Source organism: Podarcis pityusensis (assembly GCF_964106645.2).
Source record: "Podarcis pityusensis genome assembly, chromosome: 8".
In the NCBI taxonomy this organism is placed as follows: domain Eukaryota; kingdom Metazoa; phylum Chordata; class Lepidosauria; order Squamata; family Lacertidae; genus Podarcis; species Podarcis pityusensis.
The window spans coordinates 72,324,202-72,342,150 of record NC_138033.1 but is presented as its reverse complement, the minus strand read 5'-3'; the positions used below and the strand labels follow the sequence as shown (position 1 = coordinate 72,342,150).

General features: G+C 48.3%; 1 protein-coding gene across 1 annotated transcript in view; it reads left to right on the top strand.

Annotated features, from left to right (window-relative positions):
• TTLL10 (tubulin tyrosine ligase like 10) overlaps positions 1–17,949 on the top strand; it is a 171,403-nt gene that overhangs the window by 110,386 nt on the left and 43,068 nt on the right. The window contains exons 3-5 of the mRNA XM_081016027.1: positions 15,831–15,978; positions 16,492–16,698; positions 17,596–17,785. Of these exons, the coding sequence (XP_080872153.1) occupies positions 15,831–15,978; positions 16,492–16,698; positions 17,596–17,785 (545 nt within the window). The remainder of the gene's footprint in view (positions 1–15,830; positions 15,979–16,491; positions 16,699–17,595; positions 17,786–17,949) is intronic.

Below are 17,949 nucleotides of genomic sequence, written 5' to 3'. Positions count from 1 at the left end.
CATGTCCCTCTTCAGAAAGGCCTACGAAATGGAGGCAACGTTACACCATAGACTCCCCAAGCAAACCTAACTGTTTGTGCTCAGCTTCTTCCTTTTGTAGGAGAGAGAGGGGGAGTCTCACATTCCTCTGGGTGGTTCCGAGCTCCCCGTTCCCCACTGCCTCCTCCAAGCGTCTTTGAAGTACGCAAGTGTGTTCTCCGAATTGAAGCAAATTGGCCATCTTTTCTAACATTTGCTCTCTGCTAATTACCTTAAAGAACCTCCAATGTCTCCGAGCGAAATATGTTCTCTGGTGAGATGACTCACAAGAATCTCTCTCTCTCTCTCTCCCTCTCTATCCAGCCCAGCCAGTTTGGGAGGACGGGTGGGGTGTGTTTTATGAAATGCTCCAGATTGTAAAGCGAGATGGGGGGGGGGGGAGAGAAGAGAGGAGGAGACGGCAGCTTTGCCTTCTCAATTACCATTAATTACCGCATTTCGTATTGATGGATTGAATATTGTGCTGCCAATATTCCAGGCCCTGTTTTATCACCAAACACCACATGCCTGGGAGGGAGGTGCCTGCATCCCATCTGTTTTCTTCCTGGTTCCGCAAATCAAATGCGATTCCGTTGACTTTGGGGGCTGCTCATTTATATTCCTGAGCGTGCTGTAAACATTGTTTGGGTTTCTTTCTCTTTTTCTTTTCATTTCTGTATATAAAACACTCCTTAGCTGTACAATTCAAATAAAATGTGACGTTCCAACTCGGTTTTCGTATTGCATTTATTTTTCAACTTCGTATTTAAAGCATTTTCTCATACAGAGAATACCCTTGCCAGATAGCTGGAATTGTACTGAACCTGCCGGTTTATCTCAGGTGACTAATACCTGGGTCTGAAAACAAAGGAAGTTTTGCGCTTCGTCAGGAGACATTTCAAAGAATCAGGGGGTCACCCAATCTAACTTTTGCCTCTAACACAGGATCTGTTGCACAGGCGGAGCCCCGGAGTGAAGGCAGTAAGAGTGCCATTGGCAAGCAAGGTGCACCACACAGATATTCCCGGAGCATTCAGCTCCGGAGGACTGCAGTACATGAGACACTACAGTGTTGGCAATCCGATTATTATTTATTACATTTATATCCCAGCCTTCCTTCAGGGAGCCCTGTGTAGCAAACTTGGTTCTCCCATTCCCCATTTCGTCCTCACAGCAACCCTGTGAGGTAGGCTGGTCAGAGAGAGGGAGGTTAGTTCAAGGTCACTCTGTGAGCTCCGTGGCTGAGAGGGGATTTGAACGGAGGTCCTATACCAACACTCTCTGGGAAGAGAGACTCTCACTCCTGTTATATCACCCAGCAGTCATCTCCTGTTGCCCTGAAAACTGCCTTCCCGCCTGGAGACCAGTAGGATACAAAACCAGTATATTAGTGAGAATGTTAAGCGACAGACGTTCTCATTCCTAGGTGGAGGTTTTCCTTAAGAGACATCGCTTGGCTTTCCTAGTGAACCACCACCACCACACACCCCTGCAGTTTGCAGTGGTACAATCCACAGGAGTGGCCACATTAAGCGCAAGGGGACAGAAACCTTTGCCATACTTTGTTGCCGGAGGGGGTATTAAAAGCTTAAATGGAATTTAGCTTCCACCCCGCCGCATGTTCACGCCTGCAGCTGCTTCCTCATTCCACCGCAGCAGCCCGCGGATGCATTCATAGCCTTTTGCACAGTGGTTAAGAGAACGCATGCTTTGCACGCCAAAGACCCCAGCGTCATTCTCTGGGTAGGGCTTGGAATTAACCCCCCCCCAAAAAAAACCTTGGGGGGCCATTGCTGGCCCATGCAGATACTGTGCTAGATGGACCAGTGGTCTGACTCGCAAATAAAAGCTGGATCCGCAGGGAAATCATTTTCAGCCCAGGTATGCTAGCTTTCCACTTGCAGAGAGATTTCTCTGTAGGGAAGCATTCAAAAATGTGGTTCCCCCCACCTGGAGAAGGTCCCAGCACCAATCGCCAGCATCTCCAGGTTAGCAAATCAGGAGTCTTCCTCATGTGCTCTCTGTAACTGAGCTATGGCATGCTTTCCCAGGTAACATCCCCTTTCTTTGCCTGCCAGAAATCAAAGATTCCTCAATGCTGTGTCACCTCAGCCCAGCAACAACCACGTAACACTTAAGCCGAGTTGTATCCTCCCCGGGAAATCCAACCCCTTGCAAGGAATTGTGGGAGATGCAGTTCTCTGCCTGCAAACATTGTAAAATCCGAAGATGGGGGGGGGGGAGCTGAAGGGAGTAGCAGTAAAGCACACGCAAACTACAGATATGTACGTTTGCTTTGCTATTCATAGACTCCAAGCCTCCGATGACAAATATTAAGCCACTGTTACGAGGCTGGTGAGCCAAGGAGAGGCTCGACAAACAGAAGGAGTCACTTTCAGTTAGAGCAGTGAGTTCTGTTTACAAGCCAACGTCTCCTTTACCCCATCCATCGCAAACCATTCACGTCTGCAAGAAACTGTGATGTGTCACACAAAATGATGGTTAGACAACCACAGAAAGGAGGGGAGGTGTTTGTGATCTATAGAACAAGGGGGAAAGGTATACTCTGAGGACGGGAGGATGCAACTCTCTTGATATCCGGCAGCCTTGTTTCCTTTCCCGGACCTTGAGAATCTTGCATTGTGTATGGAATATTCTAGGTGGTTTTTTTAATTAAAAAAAAGGTATATTCTAATACATGGATACCTTGAATGTTAGATATAGATATAGAAACAATTGCACATCATGCTGATCTCTGAGTGGTGCTTGGTTCCATGCGTTTACCCAGGGTTTGGTTTCCTTGGATTGAGGCACAGCGGAGACAGTGGTGTCTTTATGATATACTGTTTAGTTAGACAAATATACAACCTGAGGCTACGATGGAGGGGCTTGCAGCATTAACACCCCAAAGATCTTGCTTCTCCCATAGCCACAGATTTCACAAGGGGAAATCAAGCATATATCTCTCTCTCTCTCTCTCTCTCTCTCTCTCTCTCTCTCACACACACACACACACACACACAGAGAGAGAGAGAGAGAGACTTCTGCCTGCCTTTTAACCCAGCCCTCACACACCTCGACTATCCCTTTTGTCCTTCTAACTGCCAGCCAGTTGAGGGAGCCACCCCTTTGCCCTCTGGCACAGAGCCACTTCCTTTATCATCCTAAGAACCCGTACTCAGGGCCATTATCAAGAAGCTGGACTGGCTAGTCCAACAATTGTATCCTTGCTGGTTCCAGGAATTAGAAGGGACTCGGGCATAAAGCCTGACCCCTCTTCCACCTGCAAAAAAACCAAACAAAGCCTCACAACAATATATTCCGCCTTAAACCTTGGAGAGCCCCTGCCAGTCAGTGTAGACAATATTGAGTGGCCTGACTGGTTATATTGCAGCTTCCTGTGTCTTAAGGGAAGGGCTGTAGCTCAGGGGTAGAGCATCTGCTTTGCATGCAGAAGGTCCCAGTTTCAATCCCCGGCGTCTCCAGGTTGGGCTGGAAGAGGCTTCCTGCCTGAAACCCTGGAGACTTGTCGCTGGTCAGGGAAGACCAAACTAAGCTAGATGAACCAATGGTCTGTATAAGGCAGCTCCCACTGTCCCACCCACCCAAATAACTTGTGGGGTGTCTTTTCTAAATGAGGGTCTGTTTTTGAGTACAGTGGTACCTCAGGTTACATACACTTCAGGTTAAATACGCTTCAGGTTACAGACTCCGCTAACCCAGAAATAGTGCTTCAGGTTAAGAACTTTGCTTCAGGATGAGGACAGAAATCGTGCTCTGGTGGGGCGGCAGCAGCAGGAGGCCCCATTAGCTAAAGTGGTGCTTCAGGTGAAGAACAGTTTCAGGTTAAGAACGGACCTCCGGAATGAATTAAGTACTTAACCCAAGGTACCACTGTAAAGTGTTTTTGCAAGACACCTCACATAATACTTTATGACTCAAAGGAACCCATTTCTATGCAAGAGAAACAGCTTTCAATGTTGTCATTCTAAGGAGAATGTGGAGTCAGCTGCATATCAATTGTCAAAGACGCAATCAAAAAACAATGGGAGAATGACATAGGCTATGAGATTAACCCCACTCAATGGACCAGAATGTGGTCTAAACCCCCCTTTAAATCCATATCAACGAAAAGAAAAGAACTCACACTGAAACTCACCTACAGGTGGTACCTAACACCAAGGAAACTAGCGCTAATACACCCAGGAACCTCACCAAAATGCTGGAGAGGGTGCACCTCCACAGGCACATACCTCCACATGTGGTGGGAGTGTCCCAAAATCCAACTATTCTGGACAACAGCCATACAAGAAATATGTAAAATAACTAAGCAAGTAATAGACACCACCCCAGAATTGGCCCTACTAAACATCTTCCAAGACAACAATGCCCATTTACACCACAAAGAACTCATAACCCACCTGCTCTCAGCAGCCAGAAACACCATAACCAGACACTGGAGAGACCTGTCAGGAGTAAGCATGGACCAATGGTACCAAATAGTATGGGAAACAGCCCTACTAGAAAAATTAACTAATAAACTGAAACTGACACGGGGACAAACAGAAGAAGACGCCTTCACCCCGGTATGGCTCCCATTTATCACATACACAGTCCAACAGGACAATGACAATAATCCACCAACAGCATACAAATCAATATGGCTAACCTGATCCAAAACACCCACCCACCTCACTCACACACGAAAACAAAGATCACCACAGCCAATCACAAGCAAACAATCACACCCTAGGCCAACCCCAACCTCTCTCACCACCAAAGGAACACAAGTGAACAACACAAGCAACGCTGACACCAAACTCTACATACATTAAACATAATAGAAACACCGCCACCCGACCCCACCCCCATCCATCTTCCCTCTCTCCACCCCCTTTTCTTTTTTCTTTTTTTTCCTTCTCCCCCTAATGCCTCAACAAATGAAACGGATTTGTAAAAATGTTACATGGGGAAAAAAAATACGAGGCACTACACTTCTGTAAAACAAGAAAATCCTTAATAAAATATTTAAAAAAAAAAAAAATTGTCACAGAGCAATGGGTCTTCCTTCCCCATCCTGCAAATTTCCAAGGCATGAGCCTCTGCCAGGGGTGCCAACTTAAGTAAAATATCAGGGGGTGGGGCAGAGAAGTCCTGCCCCACATAATCGATCACATGATGTGGCATGCACCCCCCCCCATTTGAATGGCAATGCCAGTCAACTGGGGGACAGGGCTGATATTTTATTGAGGGGGGCCAAAGGGAGCTTGCCCCCTAGGAGTAGGCTCCTATGTCCTCTGCACCTTCTAGGGCAGCTGCAGGATTTGAACCTGGAACCTTCCGAGAGCTTACGTGACCAGAGCTGCTCAGCCACTTCTCAGAAGACAGCATCAGCTGGAGGCAAGAAGCAGAAATCCAACCAGGGGCAGGCAGGCAGCTTCAGTGATGCCAGGGTGCTGCACTGGTTGAATGACTGGCTGTTAAAAGCACAAGAGCTCTGTATACGTGGGTGGGTGGGTGGGAGGTGTCAAATCTTTCTCTCTCTCTAAAACTGATGCAGATACCAAGGCAGGCAGGCACTATTTCACCGCGGGTGCTATAGCCTGCACCTGGCGCCTTGGAAGCAAAATTAAACCCGTGTTGGCCAGCCTTTTTCTCTGGCTGATTCCAGGTCATGCATTCCTGGAAACAAACTAGACTCTCTCCCACGCACAACCATGTCAACTTCCAGGTGCAGCTTCTCAGCCTCCCTCCTTCCTTCCTTCCTTCCTTCTGCCTGCCCCTTCACCCACTTTGAAGAACTCTGCCCTTGCCCTCCCCTCCCCGTCGACTCCATCCCGGGTAGCATCTTTGTTCTGAAGATCAATAGGCTTGACCCGCCTCAGTCCCAAACATTGCCAGAAAAGGCTTGGTGGGCCTTCTGTCTGAGCAGAGGAGCCCAGAGTGATGTTTCAAGCAAGTTAGACAGTCCCCAGATCACAACCAGGTCTTTGTTGCTGGCGAGTACTTGGCAGACAGCAGAAAACGGGGGGGGGGGGGGTGCCCAATTTGTCTTTCCCCTGCCCCTTGCTCTTTCTTCCCCTGCTGTTTCCAAAGCAGGTGGTTTGCAAACTCATGGAAAAGCAACAGAAAACTCAATATTTCAAGTGGGGGGGGGTCCTTCACCACTCTCTGTGGCACACAAGCTTTAATCCTGTGTAATTGACCAACTGCTGATAATAAGCACATCAAATACTGTGGTACCTCAGGTTACATACGCTTCAGGTTACAGATTCCGCTAACCCAGAAATAGTGCTTCAGGTTAAGAACTTTGCTTCAGGATGAGAACAGAAATCGTGCTCCAGCAGTGTGACGGCAGCAGGAGGCCCCATTAGCTAAAGTAGTGCTTCAGGTTAAGAACAGTTTCAGGGTAAGAACGGACCCCCGGAACGAATTAAGTACTTAACCTGAGGTACCACTGTAGGTACATTTGTATACGAAACATCCATCCACTTTATTGGTAGGTGAATTAGGTTTTTTAAAGTGCAAAGATGCACTTTCTCTCTCCACCCACCCTAGTCCTCTTTTATTGAAAATGGCAAAAGAACTTGATCTCTGGAGGGCTTCCCTTTAGGAAGGGAGAGGTGAAACTTGCGAGAGGATGTCACAGTGTGGAGGTCCAATCCCAGGTGCTTGCCAGCCATGACCACTTCCCATATACTCCATTCCATGATCTCTTCCCCGTGTGTGTGTGTAAAGCGAAATGTGAGTGGTTCATGTGCAGAACAGCAGGCCATTGTGTACATTTGCACCCCTTCAAGGAGCTCAAGGTGGCAGCACACATGGTTCCCCCCCTTCTCATTTAATCCCCGCAACAACCCTGTGAGGTAGGTTAGGCTGAGAGGCAGTGACTGCCCCAAGGTCACACAGTGAGCTTTGTGGCCAAATGGGGGATTTGAACCCGGCCTCCCAGGTCCTAGTCCAGCACTCTGACTACTATTATGCAAAGGCAGCACTGATACTGAATAATAATAATAGTAATAATTTATTATTTATACCCCGCCCATCTGGCTGGGTTTCCCCAGTCACTCTGGGCAGCTTCCAACAAAACACTAAAATACAATAACCTATTAAACATTAAAAGCTTCCCTAAACAGGGCTGCCTTCAGATGTCTCCTAAAAGTTTGGTAGTTATTTTTCTCTTTGACATCTGGTGGGAGGGTGTTCCACAGGGCGGGTGCCACTACCGAGAAGGCCCTCTGCCTGGTTCCCTGTAACTTGGCTTCTTGCAGCGAGGGAACCGCCAGAAGGCCCTCAGCACTGGACCTCAGCGTCCAGGCAAAACGATGGGGGTGGAGACGCTCCTTCAGGTATACTGGACTGAGGAAGAGAGAAGGAAGCTGGCAGGCAGAGTTACCCACTGGGCTGGTTGTAAGGAAGGAAGCAGGCATGTGGGGACTGACTGAGCAGGAACGGAGGTTGATGGGGCAGGGCCCCCATTCACCCTAATAGACTGAGAAGGTCCAGGCACAATATCTTTGCAGTTTGGCAGCAGAGCACACTCCATCTTTGCTGCGACGCACTCCCTCCCACAAATCCCAGCGTTCTCAGGACACTTCCTGTCATCTCATTCTGCATCTTGCTTGGCAAACTGAAGGTCACCTCTCCTTAGACTTTACGCGCAGGGAATGTTCTCTGACAAGCGAAATTGAAGGACATCAGAAAAGCAGCCGCTTCAGATGCCTCCGCCGCTCAAGTCTCCTTAACCCAACGCAGTCTCTTCCATTTTTCTTCCCATTCACCCCCACCCTCGGCAAAGCCGGGTACCGGAGGACAAATAAACATCTCAGAAGTGCACTGCAGAACTCCTGAGAGCGGACCAAGGCACTCTTGATGTCATCTGTGTCTTGGTTATTTCTTTCACCTGTCTGCAATCTTCAAAACGAGAGGGAGGAAATTGCCCAAAGCAGGACCCACAGTTTAAAATCTCTGTAAGAAACACCATAAAAATGTAATATTAAAAAAAGCAAAAGAGAGAAAGAAGAATCGGCTGTATATTTCGAAAAGTGGTTTGTCTTGACTGCCGGTTTCTTAATAATAATAATAATAATAATAATAATAATAATAATAATAATTTCTACCCCCCTCATCTGGCTGGGTTTTCACTTCATCACCAAAATCAACAAGGTGGGGATGACCCTTTTCCTGGCAACTTTGATGCCGGCCACCATTTTGAATCAAATGGAGGGCCCAAATGTTGATTCGGTGAGGTTTTGCCCGTGTTTTTTGTTTTGTTTTTTGTTTTGGCATAGGTTTGACCGCCTCTTGTGACATCATTGCCAAACTTGGCATCGGGGTTCCTGTGAGGTAGGGGTGGCAGTCGTCATCAATGGATGTCAGTCACCATTTTTATTCAAGATGGTGGACCAAACCATAGCTCACCTGTTTTTAAGCATACGTTTGGCTTCCTCTCGAGACACCACTGCCAAACCTGATGTGGAGTGGGGGTCTCTGTTGACGTTTGGATTCCAAGCGCCATTTTGAATCAAGATGGCAGGCCAAAACATGCCTTTGACATGACTTTACCCATTCTTTGGCACAATGGTTCCAAACTCACAAATTACACTATCCATTAAAAGACAGTGGCTTGAGCAAAGTTTTTCTCCTTCTCTCATGACACTAGAACTCACTGGCATCCAACAAGGCCAAGGGTTGGAAGATTCAGGACAGATAGAAGAATCTGCTTTCCTTACACAGCTCATAGTTAAACTGTGGAGCTCATTTCCACAGGAGGCAATGATGGCCTGGTTTAAAAAAAGGATTATTCAAATTCAAGGCTATCAAGGGCTACTAAGCAAGATGGCTATGCTCTCACTAGGAGTTGCTGGAAACCACAGATGGGGAGGGGGCTCTTGTGCTCGGGTCCTGCTTTTGAGCTTCCCAGAGGCACCTGGTTGGCCATCGTGAGAACAGGAGGCTGGACTAGATGGGCCATTGGCCTCATGCAGCAGGCTTTGCTTATATTCTTAAATGTGATGAATTAGGAATGGCTTAAGGGCTACAGTCGGGGACGCGGGTGGCACTGTGGGTTAAACCACAGAGCCTAGGACTTGCCGATCAAAAGGTCAGCGGATCGAATCCCTGCGATGGGGTGAGCTCCCATCGCTCGGTCCCTGCTCCTGCCAACCTAGCAGTTTGAAAGCACATCAAAGTACAAGTAGATAAATAGGTACCACTCTGGTGGGAAGGTAAACGGCATTTCCATGCGCTGCTCTGGTTCGCCAGAAGCACCTTAGTCATGCTGGCCACATGACCCGGAAGCTGTACGCCGGCTCCCTCGGCCAATAAAGCGAGATGAGTACCGCAACCCCAGAGTCGGTCACGACTAGACCTAATGGTCAGGGGTCCCTTTACCTTTACCTTTAAGGGCTACAGTCAGTGCGAAGATGGTTTGAGGAACAACACATCAAACAGTGGTATTTTACTTTAAAAAAAGGAGAGGATGCAAACACATTTTGGATAATGTCATGCGATTAAAACCCAGCCCTGGAAATGCTGCGAGGGCCTTGTTGGGAGTGGCAGTTCAGCCACATCCCAAGGTACCAAAGACTTATCCTATGCAATTAAGTCCAGAGGCGACCTCTGGGGTGGGCCTTGACTTCGTATGGCACCTGGGACTGCCAGGCCGTCTCCTTCTCCCTCCAGTACAACCTGGAGATGACACTTCCCTTTTTACGCAGCTTGTTTGAGCATTAAACAGTGGCTGATGCAAGGCTGGGGTCTGGACACAGAAGAAAATCAAATATATCTTGCAGGCTTCAGGAGTCCTTACCCAGAACTCAGCAGTGGACAGAATGCAATCAAACAAGCCTGTGATCCTAAGGAAGATGCCTGGCAGGCTTCTCGCTTCAGCCGTGCTACGCTGGAAGAAGTCCTCCAGTCTCCCATAAGTCTTCTTCCCCTCTGAAAGAGGCATCTGTTGTTTGAATCTTTCATTCTCAGGGCACTTCAGGGCATTTCAGTCCCTCCAGGGCTCCCTGTTTTCCAGAGACAGTCCTGGATTTACAAGAAGCCGTCCCAGTTTCTGGTTTGATCCCGCTTTTCCTTAGGACATCTCAATTTTCCTCAGAGAAATTTGGGAGGGTATGGAGCTATGCAACTGCTGAGCCAAGGAGATAAGTAACTCCACAACTTTTGGAAGACATCTGAAGGTGTTACGGCAGCCCTGTATAGGGAAGTTTTTAATGCTTTATTATGCTTTTTATATATGTTGGAATCCGCCCAGAGTAGCTGGGGCAACCCAGCCAGGTGGGTGGAGTATAAATAATAAAATTGTTGTTGTTGTTGTTGTTGTTGTGCAGTAGGCCATCCATCCACACCACCCATGTAAAGAACTGTTAAAACACTAGATACAGCCATGGCTTCCCACAGAGAGTCCTGGGGACTGTTGTTTGTTAAGGGCGCTGTGAGTTGTTGGGAGACCCTCATTTCCATCCTAGAACTACAATCCCCAGAGTTTCCTGGGAAGAGGGATTTACTGTGAAACCGCTATAGGTACTGTAGCTCTTACGCTCAGGTCCTGCAAACCATTTTCCCACAGGCATCCCACTGGCCGTTGTGAGAACAGGATACTGGACAAGATAAGCCACTGGCCTGATCCAGCCTTAGTACTTTTCTGATGTTTGGGGGGAATGCTTTTGAGGAGCGACTCCAGGTCCACTTCTTTTCAAGCCAGCCTCACTTCCCCTCTGCTCTTGGCTGCCGCTCTGCAAGCTGGAACCTGTCCTTTGGGCGCCTGGCGGGATCTGGAGCAATGTCAGGGAAAGGTAGGCTAACTCCACCCAAAGTTGAGGCTGGTTGGGAATGGCAGAGAGGGAGGAGGAGGAGGAATCCCCAGCTAAAGCCCATTTCCTGATTCTTTCACTTCTAGTCATGCAGGGCTGTGGTTTTAACAGCTCAGCCCCCACCTCAAACTGATGGAGAGCGTCCTTTCTGGCACAGAGTCCTTGAGATCAGTGCAGCTGGAACAGGAGACCAGAATAACAGAATCTTAGAGCTGGAAGGGACACCAAGGGTCATCTAGTCCAACCCCCTGCAATGCAAGAATCTCAGCTAAAGCATCCATGACAGATGGCTGCCCAACCTCTGCTTGAAAACCTCCAAGGAAGGAGAGCCCGCAACCTCCCGAGGGAGACCGTTCCACGGTCAAACAGCTCTTACTGGCAGGCAGAACCAACTGATTCTGGTTTTGCAGCCATCCTCCAATTCCCCCTGCTGAATTCTGCAAGGGGCAACATTGAGGTTGAGGAGGAAGAAGATGGCAGGCAGGTGGACTGGATCTAAGAGAGAAGGCAGGCAGGTGGAGGCTGGCTGGCGGCAGGCTGAAGTCGGTGGGGCACTGCCCCATTTGCCCCAATGCACCAGCCTCCACTGCTTAAGGATGAGCTTTGGAGGGGGGAGACAAGGTTTGCGTAGGGACTCAGATGTCTGCTTTTCTTCTGGCTCCCCTCCCCCCCCCCACTTCGCCCTGCCTTCGCTCCTCCTCCCCTCACAGTTGTGAATATAGGCATCAGATGTTATGTACTGGTTGCTATGAAGCTACACCCCCTAGGAATATGAGTGTGGGTAGCATGCCAGGAAGCCGTGGTTGGCAGGTGACTCCCACATCAACAGAGCTACTGAGATTTTAACCTGTGGCTGCCAGGAAATGCAGGGAGAAGAACAAGAAGACAGGAACTGGCTGCATCATGTTTTTGTTTTGCCTTCCGCCCTCCCATGTCACCTTCAAACACGGGATACTGGGTTCGGGGGTTGTATCCCTCTCACTTGCCACTAACTCTGTCCCAGGGATCCTCACAGTGGTGGCTGGTTGCACACTGGGGAAGAAGGCAGGGAGCCCGACAGTAGGTGGTGCCAGAGCCAATGAGAGGCAGAGCCAATGAATTCTAGTTTTGTCCTCCCGTCCTCCTCCTCCTCCCTGTTGAGATTAACAAAGGGAGTCTCAGGAGGAGGAGGAGGAGGAGGAAGTTGACAGGCAGTGCCGTTCCCTGGACTGGTTAAATAAGAAGCAAAGGCAGGTGTGGGTTGGCTGAGATTGGTGGAGTATTGCCCCATTCGGCTTAATGAACCACCCTCCCCTTGCTCTCTTAATACAAGTCTGCAGTAGGGTTACAAACAAGGTTATATACAGCTCCCTGGCAGGGCTGTTAACACAGGGTTGCACAAAGGCGCCTCTCTAATTCAAGAGAAGCAAGGGAGGGAGTGGGTAACCTGGAGGCTAGATTTCATGGGACGGTGCATGCAGTCAATCGACTGTGCTAGTGCACAGCTTAACAGTTTAGCAAATCTCTCTGTCCTTGTAGAATGGAAGGCCAATCTTCCGCTTTCTGTAACACACTAGAAGCAAAGTAGCTTAATTCCTCTTACTGTAACACACTAGAAGCAAAGTAGCTTTTAAAAAATAATAATTAAATTGGGGGACCCTTAACTTCCAATCCTGCTTATTAAAATCACCCCTTGCTTGCTGAAACTGGCCCCTACTGGTCAGCTAAAGTAGATTAATCTCGTTTAGGAGAATGGGAAAACTCTCGCTTTTGCAACTGCATTTAGTGAGGTGTTTGTGATCTTCCCAAAGGCTGTTGGACTAGATACGGTATATATCTGTCTTCTAAACTTGAGGGAGGTATATCTTATCTGTGCCCCTGGTAATTAGACCCGCTCCCCGCCATCAGATTTCATGGTTTAGCCAAGTAAAAGTTGTCAACTTTCCTCCAGCTCCTGTGCTTCTAAACAGAAAAGTGTGCAGTAATAAGCAGTTATGATCAAGGATGATGGATAGCTGTGCTGGCCAGGAACATGCAGGCCCCAGAAGTGTTGAAGGCCCTGATGAACACCGTTGTCTCATTGTGTGACACTTGAGTGCAGAAATGCAACTTCATCATCATTCCAAAACATCTGAGAAGCACCAGGTTGAGGAATGCTGGTCTTTACCAGCTCTAAACTACAGCTAGATCCTTCTCAGTTTTGCCCTTAACAAAGCCTCAGATTTATAGTTCTTACCAGGATGTGTGTGTGTGTTGAATATGCACCTGCACTGTCAGTGATTTCCCAGGCATTATTTCGTCTTTGCATCTTGATTCCTGAGCCTTAAAGGAATTGAGGGTCTTTGAGAAATGCACTCTCTGCTCATCCTCTGGCAAGGGGAGAAGGGGAACAGAGCAGCAACAGACACACACCACCAATGAATTATTGCCGTCAGATTGGTGGTTAGACAGGAGAGGGTTAATGGGACCAGAAGGCCGGCTGAAAAGACAGGTTGGTCAAACCTGTCTGCTGGCTCCAACCAGGCACCTCCTATTGTTAGGTAAACTAAATACCGTATTTTTCGCTCCATAAGACACACTTTTTTCCTCCTAAAAAGTAAGGGGAAATGTGTGTGCGTCTTATAGAGCGAATGCAGGGGGGAGGCAGGCAGGAAAAGCCCCCAAGAGCCGCACACAAGCTCCGCGCAGCTCTTGCGAGCTTTTCCCCAGGAGCAAGAAGAGACTGACATGATTTCCCTCTCTAAAAACTAGGTGCGTCTTATGGTCCGGTACGCCTTATGGAGCGAAAAATACGGTACTTAGGTAACTGGTTTTGTGATGCAGGACTATTTGGGGAACAGTTCTAAACAAGTAGATTCCCCTTCAGAAGAGAGAGGAAGACCTCCTTCTCCTCACTCCCAGCTATGGATGAGGTAACCCAGGTGCAATCTGAGGCTGTCTCCTAGTAAGTTTTACTGAAATTAATTAATTCAAGTTAGACATAATAGAAGCCTGCTAGATCAGGCAAATCGCCCATCTAGTCTAGCATTCTGTTCCCACAGTGGCCAAATTCCACACTTTAGCCAGGTACTTTCTTTTATCTGTCATGAATCCTTCAACACTCAGCTTCATTTGACGCCATGCCTGTTCTATTCACTGGGTCTAGTCTAAGTAGAAAACCCTCCTCCTTTGCACTTCCATGAGCTGAAATGCAGCTAATCCTTTGAGATTCACCTGTTTCCAAATTTTGTGGTGCAGTTCTCCAGCCAAAGGCATGGCAATATGTATCTAATATTAGGAGGAAGTGTGCATGTATATGCATCTATTCCTGAAAATAAAATGAAATGCATTCAGTTGGGGGGGAAATTCCTTTGCAAAAATACACGTTAACCTATATATTTGCAAACACACCCAAATATTAGGAAGCACCAACAATCTCCCCAAAGACCCCCTTCCCCAACAACCAAACCCAAGTGAATGCTTGGACTCCTTACCTGCTTGGAAAAGGGGGGGTTGAGCATAAGAATTTAGTATTTTCTAGCAAGAGCAGAGCAGGTGAGAAGGAAATGGAGACGACTCTACAGTGCCATCTTGTGGCCTCTGTTGAAATCAGCTTATTTGCCAGCCTGGATGGACTTTTAGAAGATTTCCCCTTCGCCTGTATTCACATTGGCAGAGTTAAGCAGCAGCTGGTGGACATTTGCAAGGGCTCATGCAAGAGGATGTCTCTCATTGCTCTTCAGAAATGCACAGAATTGGGTCTGAGGAAGCAGAGGTATGTCTGAAACCCTGGAGAGCCACTGCCAGTCCATGCAGAACTGAGGTGGAGAAGCTGTAGCCGTCCAGATGTTGCTAGACTACAAGTCCCATCATCACTGGCCCTGCTGGTCAGTGCTGATGGGAGTCCAACAACATCTGGAGGGGCAAAGGTTCATCACCCCTGGTGCAGACCAGCCTTCCACAATCTGCTGCTCTCTATATATTTTGGCCTACCAGGTCTGAGACCTCCAGATGTTGCTGAAGTGCAAAGGTAAAGGACCCCTGAATGGTTAAGTCCAGTTGGAGGTGACTATGGGGTTGCGGTGCTCAACTCGCTTTCAGGCTGAGGGAGCCGGCGTTTGTCCACAGACAGCTTTCCGGGTCATTTCGCCAGGATGACTAAACCGCTTCTGGCACAACAGGACACCATGATGGAAACCAGAGCGCACAGAAACACTGTTCACCTTCCTGCCGCAATGGTACCTATTTATCTACTTGCACTGATGTGCTTTCAAACTGCTAGGTTGGCAGGAGCTGGGACAGAGCACCGGGAGCTCAATCTGTTGCGGGGATTCAAATCGGCAAGCCCAAGAGGGCTCAGTGGTTTAGACCACAGTGCCACTCGCGTCTCTGAAGTGCAACTCCCATGCTTGGCCACAAAGGCTGGAGCTGATGGGCATTTGAGTCCAGCAATATCATCAGGGCTACATGTAGGGACAGAAGAATCTACCCATTTCAATTTCTCTCAGTTTCTCGCATTTTTCCAGTCTCTAGCTTGCATTTCCCATTTCCACATAATTGGGATTTATTCACTGAATTGCAGAATTGCAGAGTTTGAAGAGACACTCCAAGGGTCATCTAGTCCAACCCCCTGCAATGCATGATTCATGTCGGCTTAGTTGGTGCGGTCCTGACAGTGGCGGCAGGTCCTTTTTTGTAATCCTAGGGGGCCTGTGTGTGTGTGTGTGCACCTCCCTCTTTCTCTCAAATCGGCAGGATTTCACAGGGAGCAAAGCGGCTGTTCGGTTGTTGCTAACGGAGGATTCGTTCCTGGAGCCAGCCAATTGCCTGCTATGGGAAACAGGAGGTTCGGCAAGGAAGACCTCTGGCCTGATCCAGCAGAGCTTTCTTTGGGTTCTTTATGAGAGAGGGAGAGGGAGGAAGAGAGGCTTTAAAGGGGCTTTCCATGTCATGTACAGCAATGCTCCCCAAAGTCCTAGAGATCGTGAGTTTGCTTCCATTTTACTCCCCGCTCACTTCCTTTGGTTCTAGGAGGAACTCAGGAAGGTCGCTCGGAAGAAAGTGCCTGTACCCAGAAATCTGGATCCAGATGACCAGTGGCAACTCCGGATGAAGTTTCTTGAGCGGGCAAAGAGTTACATTGGCGTGCCTTACGCAAAGAAATACCATCAAGCTGGAAGTAAGAGCCATTTGCTTTCCCAGGCTGTTTTGTTTTCGAAAAGCGAGGGTGTAGGAGACTCCCTGCGACACCAAAATACTGCTGAAATAAGCAATCCGTCCGAACAATTTTCTTTCGTAAGGACGTCAAAAGAGCCCTGCTGGATGAGGCCCATCTAGTCCAGCATCTTGTTCTCACAGTGGCCGACCAGATGCCTGTGGGAAACTCGCTGGATGCTGGAATTTCTTCTTACCTGGGGTGAATCTACACGCAGGGAAAGAAACACTATAAATAAGAAAGAAATTAAATCATTGAAAGGGGGAAAAAACGCTATGAAAAATCGCTTAGAAATTATTTTGCTCTCTGGTGCCATCTGGTGTTGCATGCTGTTTCTTGACTAACGTAGCTGAGTCCCTGGTCTGCTCATCTGTTCCCTGTTGCTCATTTTCCCTCCGGACGCTCTGCTTGAGGTTGCCATTTTGCTTCAACAAGATTCCACTTTCCAGCTGACCTTTGCTTCAATTTCTTCCCCAGCTCCAGAATACAACTCTCCTCTCTTCCTGGACTGCTGCGGGTTCATCCGGAGAGTAATGTGGGACCTGACAGAAGAGTTTGGCTTCTGCATGGGCTTAGGAAACCAAGCTTATCAGTATGACACTCTTCCTTTTACATTACCCAGCGAGGAATATCTGAAACCAGGAGATCTCATCTTCATTTCAGGAACTTACTTTGACACACAACGTAATGTGGCCTGTGCTGTCCATCATACTCCTCTTCCTGTCCTTTTCTGAATCTTCCTCCCATCCTTTTGCCTTTCTTCTTATCTCAAGATCACCAGTTGTCGTTGGGGTTTTTTTTATGGGGGGGGTTTCCATGGGCACATTTCTATGTTTCAGCAGGTGCCATCTGAACACTTCTGTCCCTCCCATCCCTCAGGTCAACGTCCCTGCTCCGAAAAAGCAACTGAGCAAGCAGGAGCACACACAAACACACTTGGCTTTTCCAAGGGAACTGGGCAAAAGCCAGATCCAGTAGACTAATCCGAGCCTTGAAAAGCACACTGAGTTGAAAAACGAAGTGGGAAAGAGTGTCGCTCTCCAAACCTCCTTCTTCAGCTCTATGTACTTTTTCAAGGGAATCGAAGGTGTTGAGGGGAGCACTGAACATCTTTATGGGTACCAGGGGAAGGCCTCACAGGCACTGCTGCACCCAAAAGGTGCCATGTTGGTGATATACCACATCCCCAGCAGCCATTTTATAATATGACATACCCTCATGGCAGTCATTTTGTGATGTTCTGCGTCGCCCAGGGCAGCCATTTCATGACCAACACCAGCAGCACTTCCTCAAAATTCCAAATGTGCCTGATGGCCTCGAAATCTTGGCTTCGAAATGTTTTGCCACACCATTCAGACACCGGTTTCTGTCTTCATCTGAACCCTTCAGCACATGCACACCCCTCATGGGACCATCTGAATCCGCTTTCTTCTTCTTCCTAGGGCAGGCGCTGAGGGGATTCTCCAGTGCCAGAATTCTGATGCATTAAGGCTCCCCTCTTCCTCACCCCTTTCCAGGTGTAGCTAAACACACCAGTTTTCAAAGGCTGTTTCCCAAGATGTACTCCTTCCCTCTCTGCAGGAAAAAGGCAGCCCCACGACATTGTCCATGTGGAAATCTGGTTGGGGTATGGAGAGCGCAGCCTAGGGGCCAGGTGGAAACGGGGCAAATCACAAGTCTTTGATTCCTACAAGTTTGTCTCCAGCACCTATGGGGACATGGAGTACCACTTCAAATCCATCGAGACGTGGCTCCAAGGCATCTGTGTCAGGCAAGTGTCTGCCCTGTTGAATGCTGGGAGATTTGGGGCAGGCAAAAACGACGACTTCTCCATGCAGCACCTAGTTAAATTATGGAACTTGCTCCTGCAGGAGACAGCGGTGGCCACCAAGTTCACTGACTTTAAAAGAGAGTTAGGCAAATCCACGGAGAAGA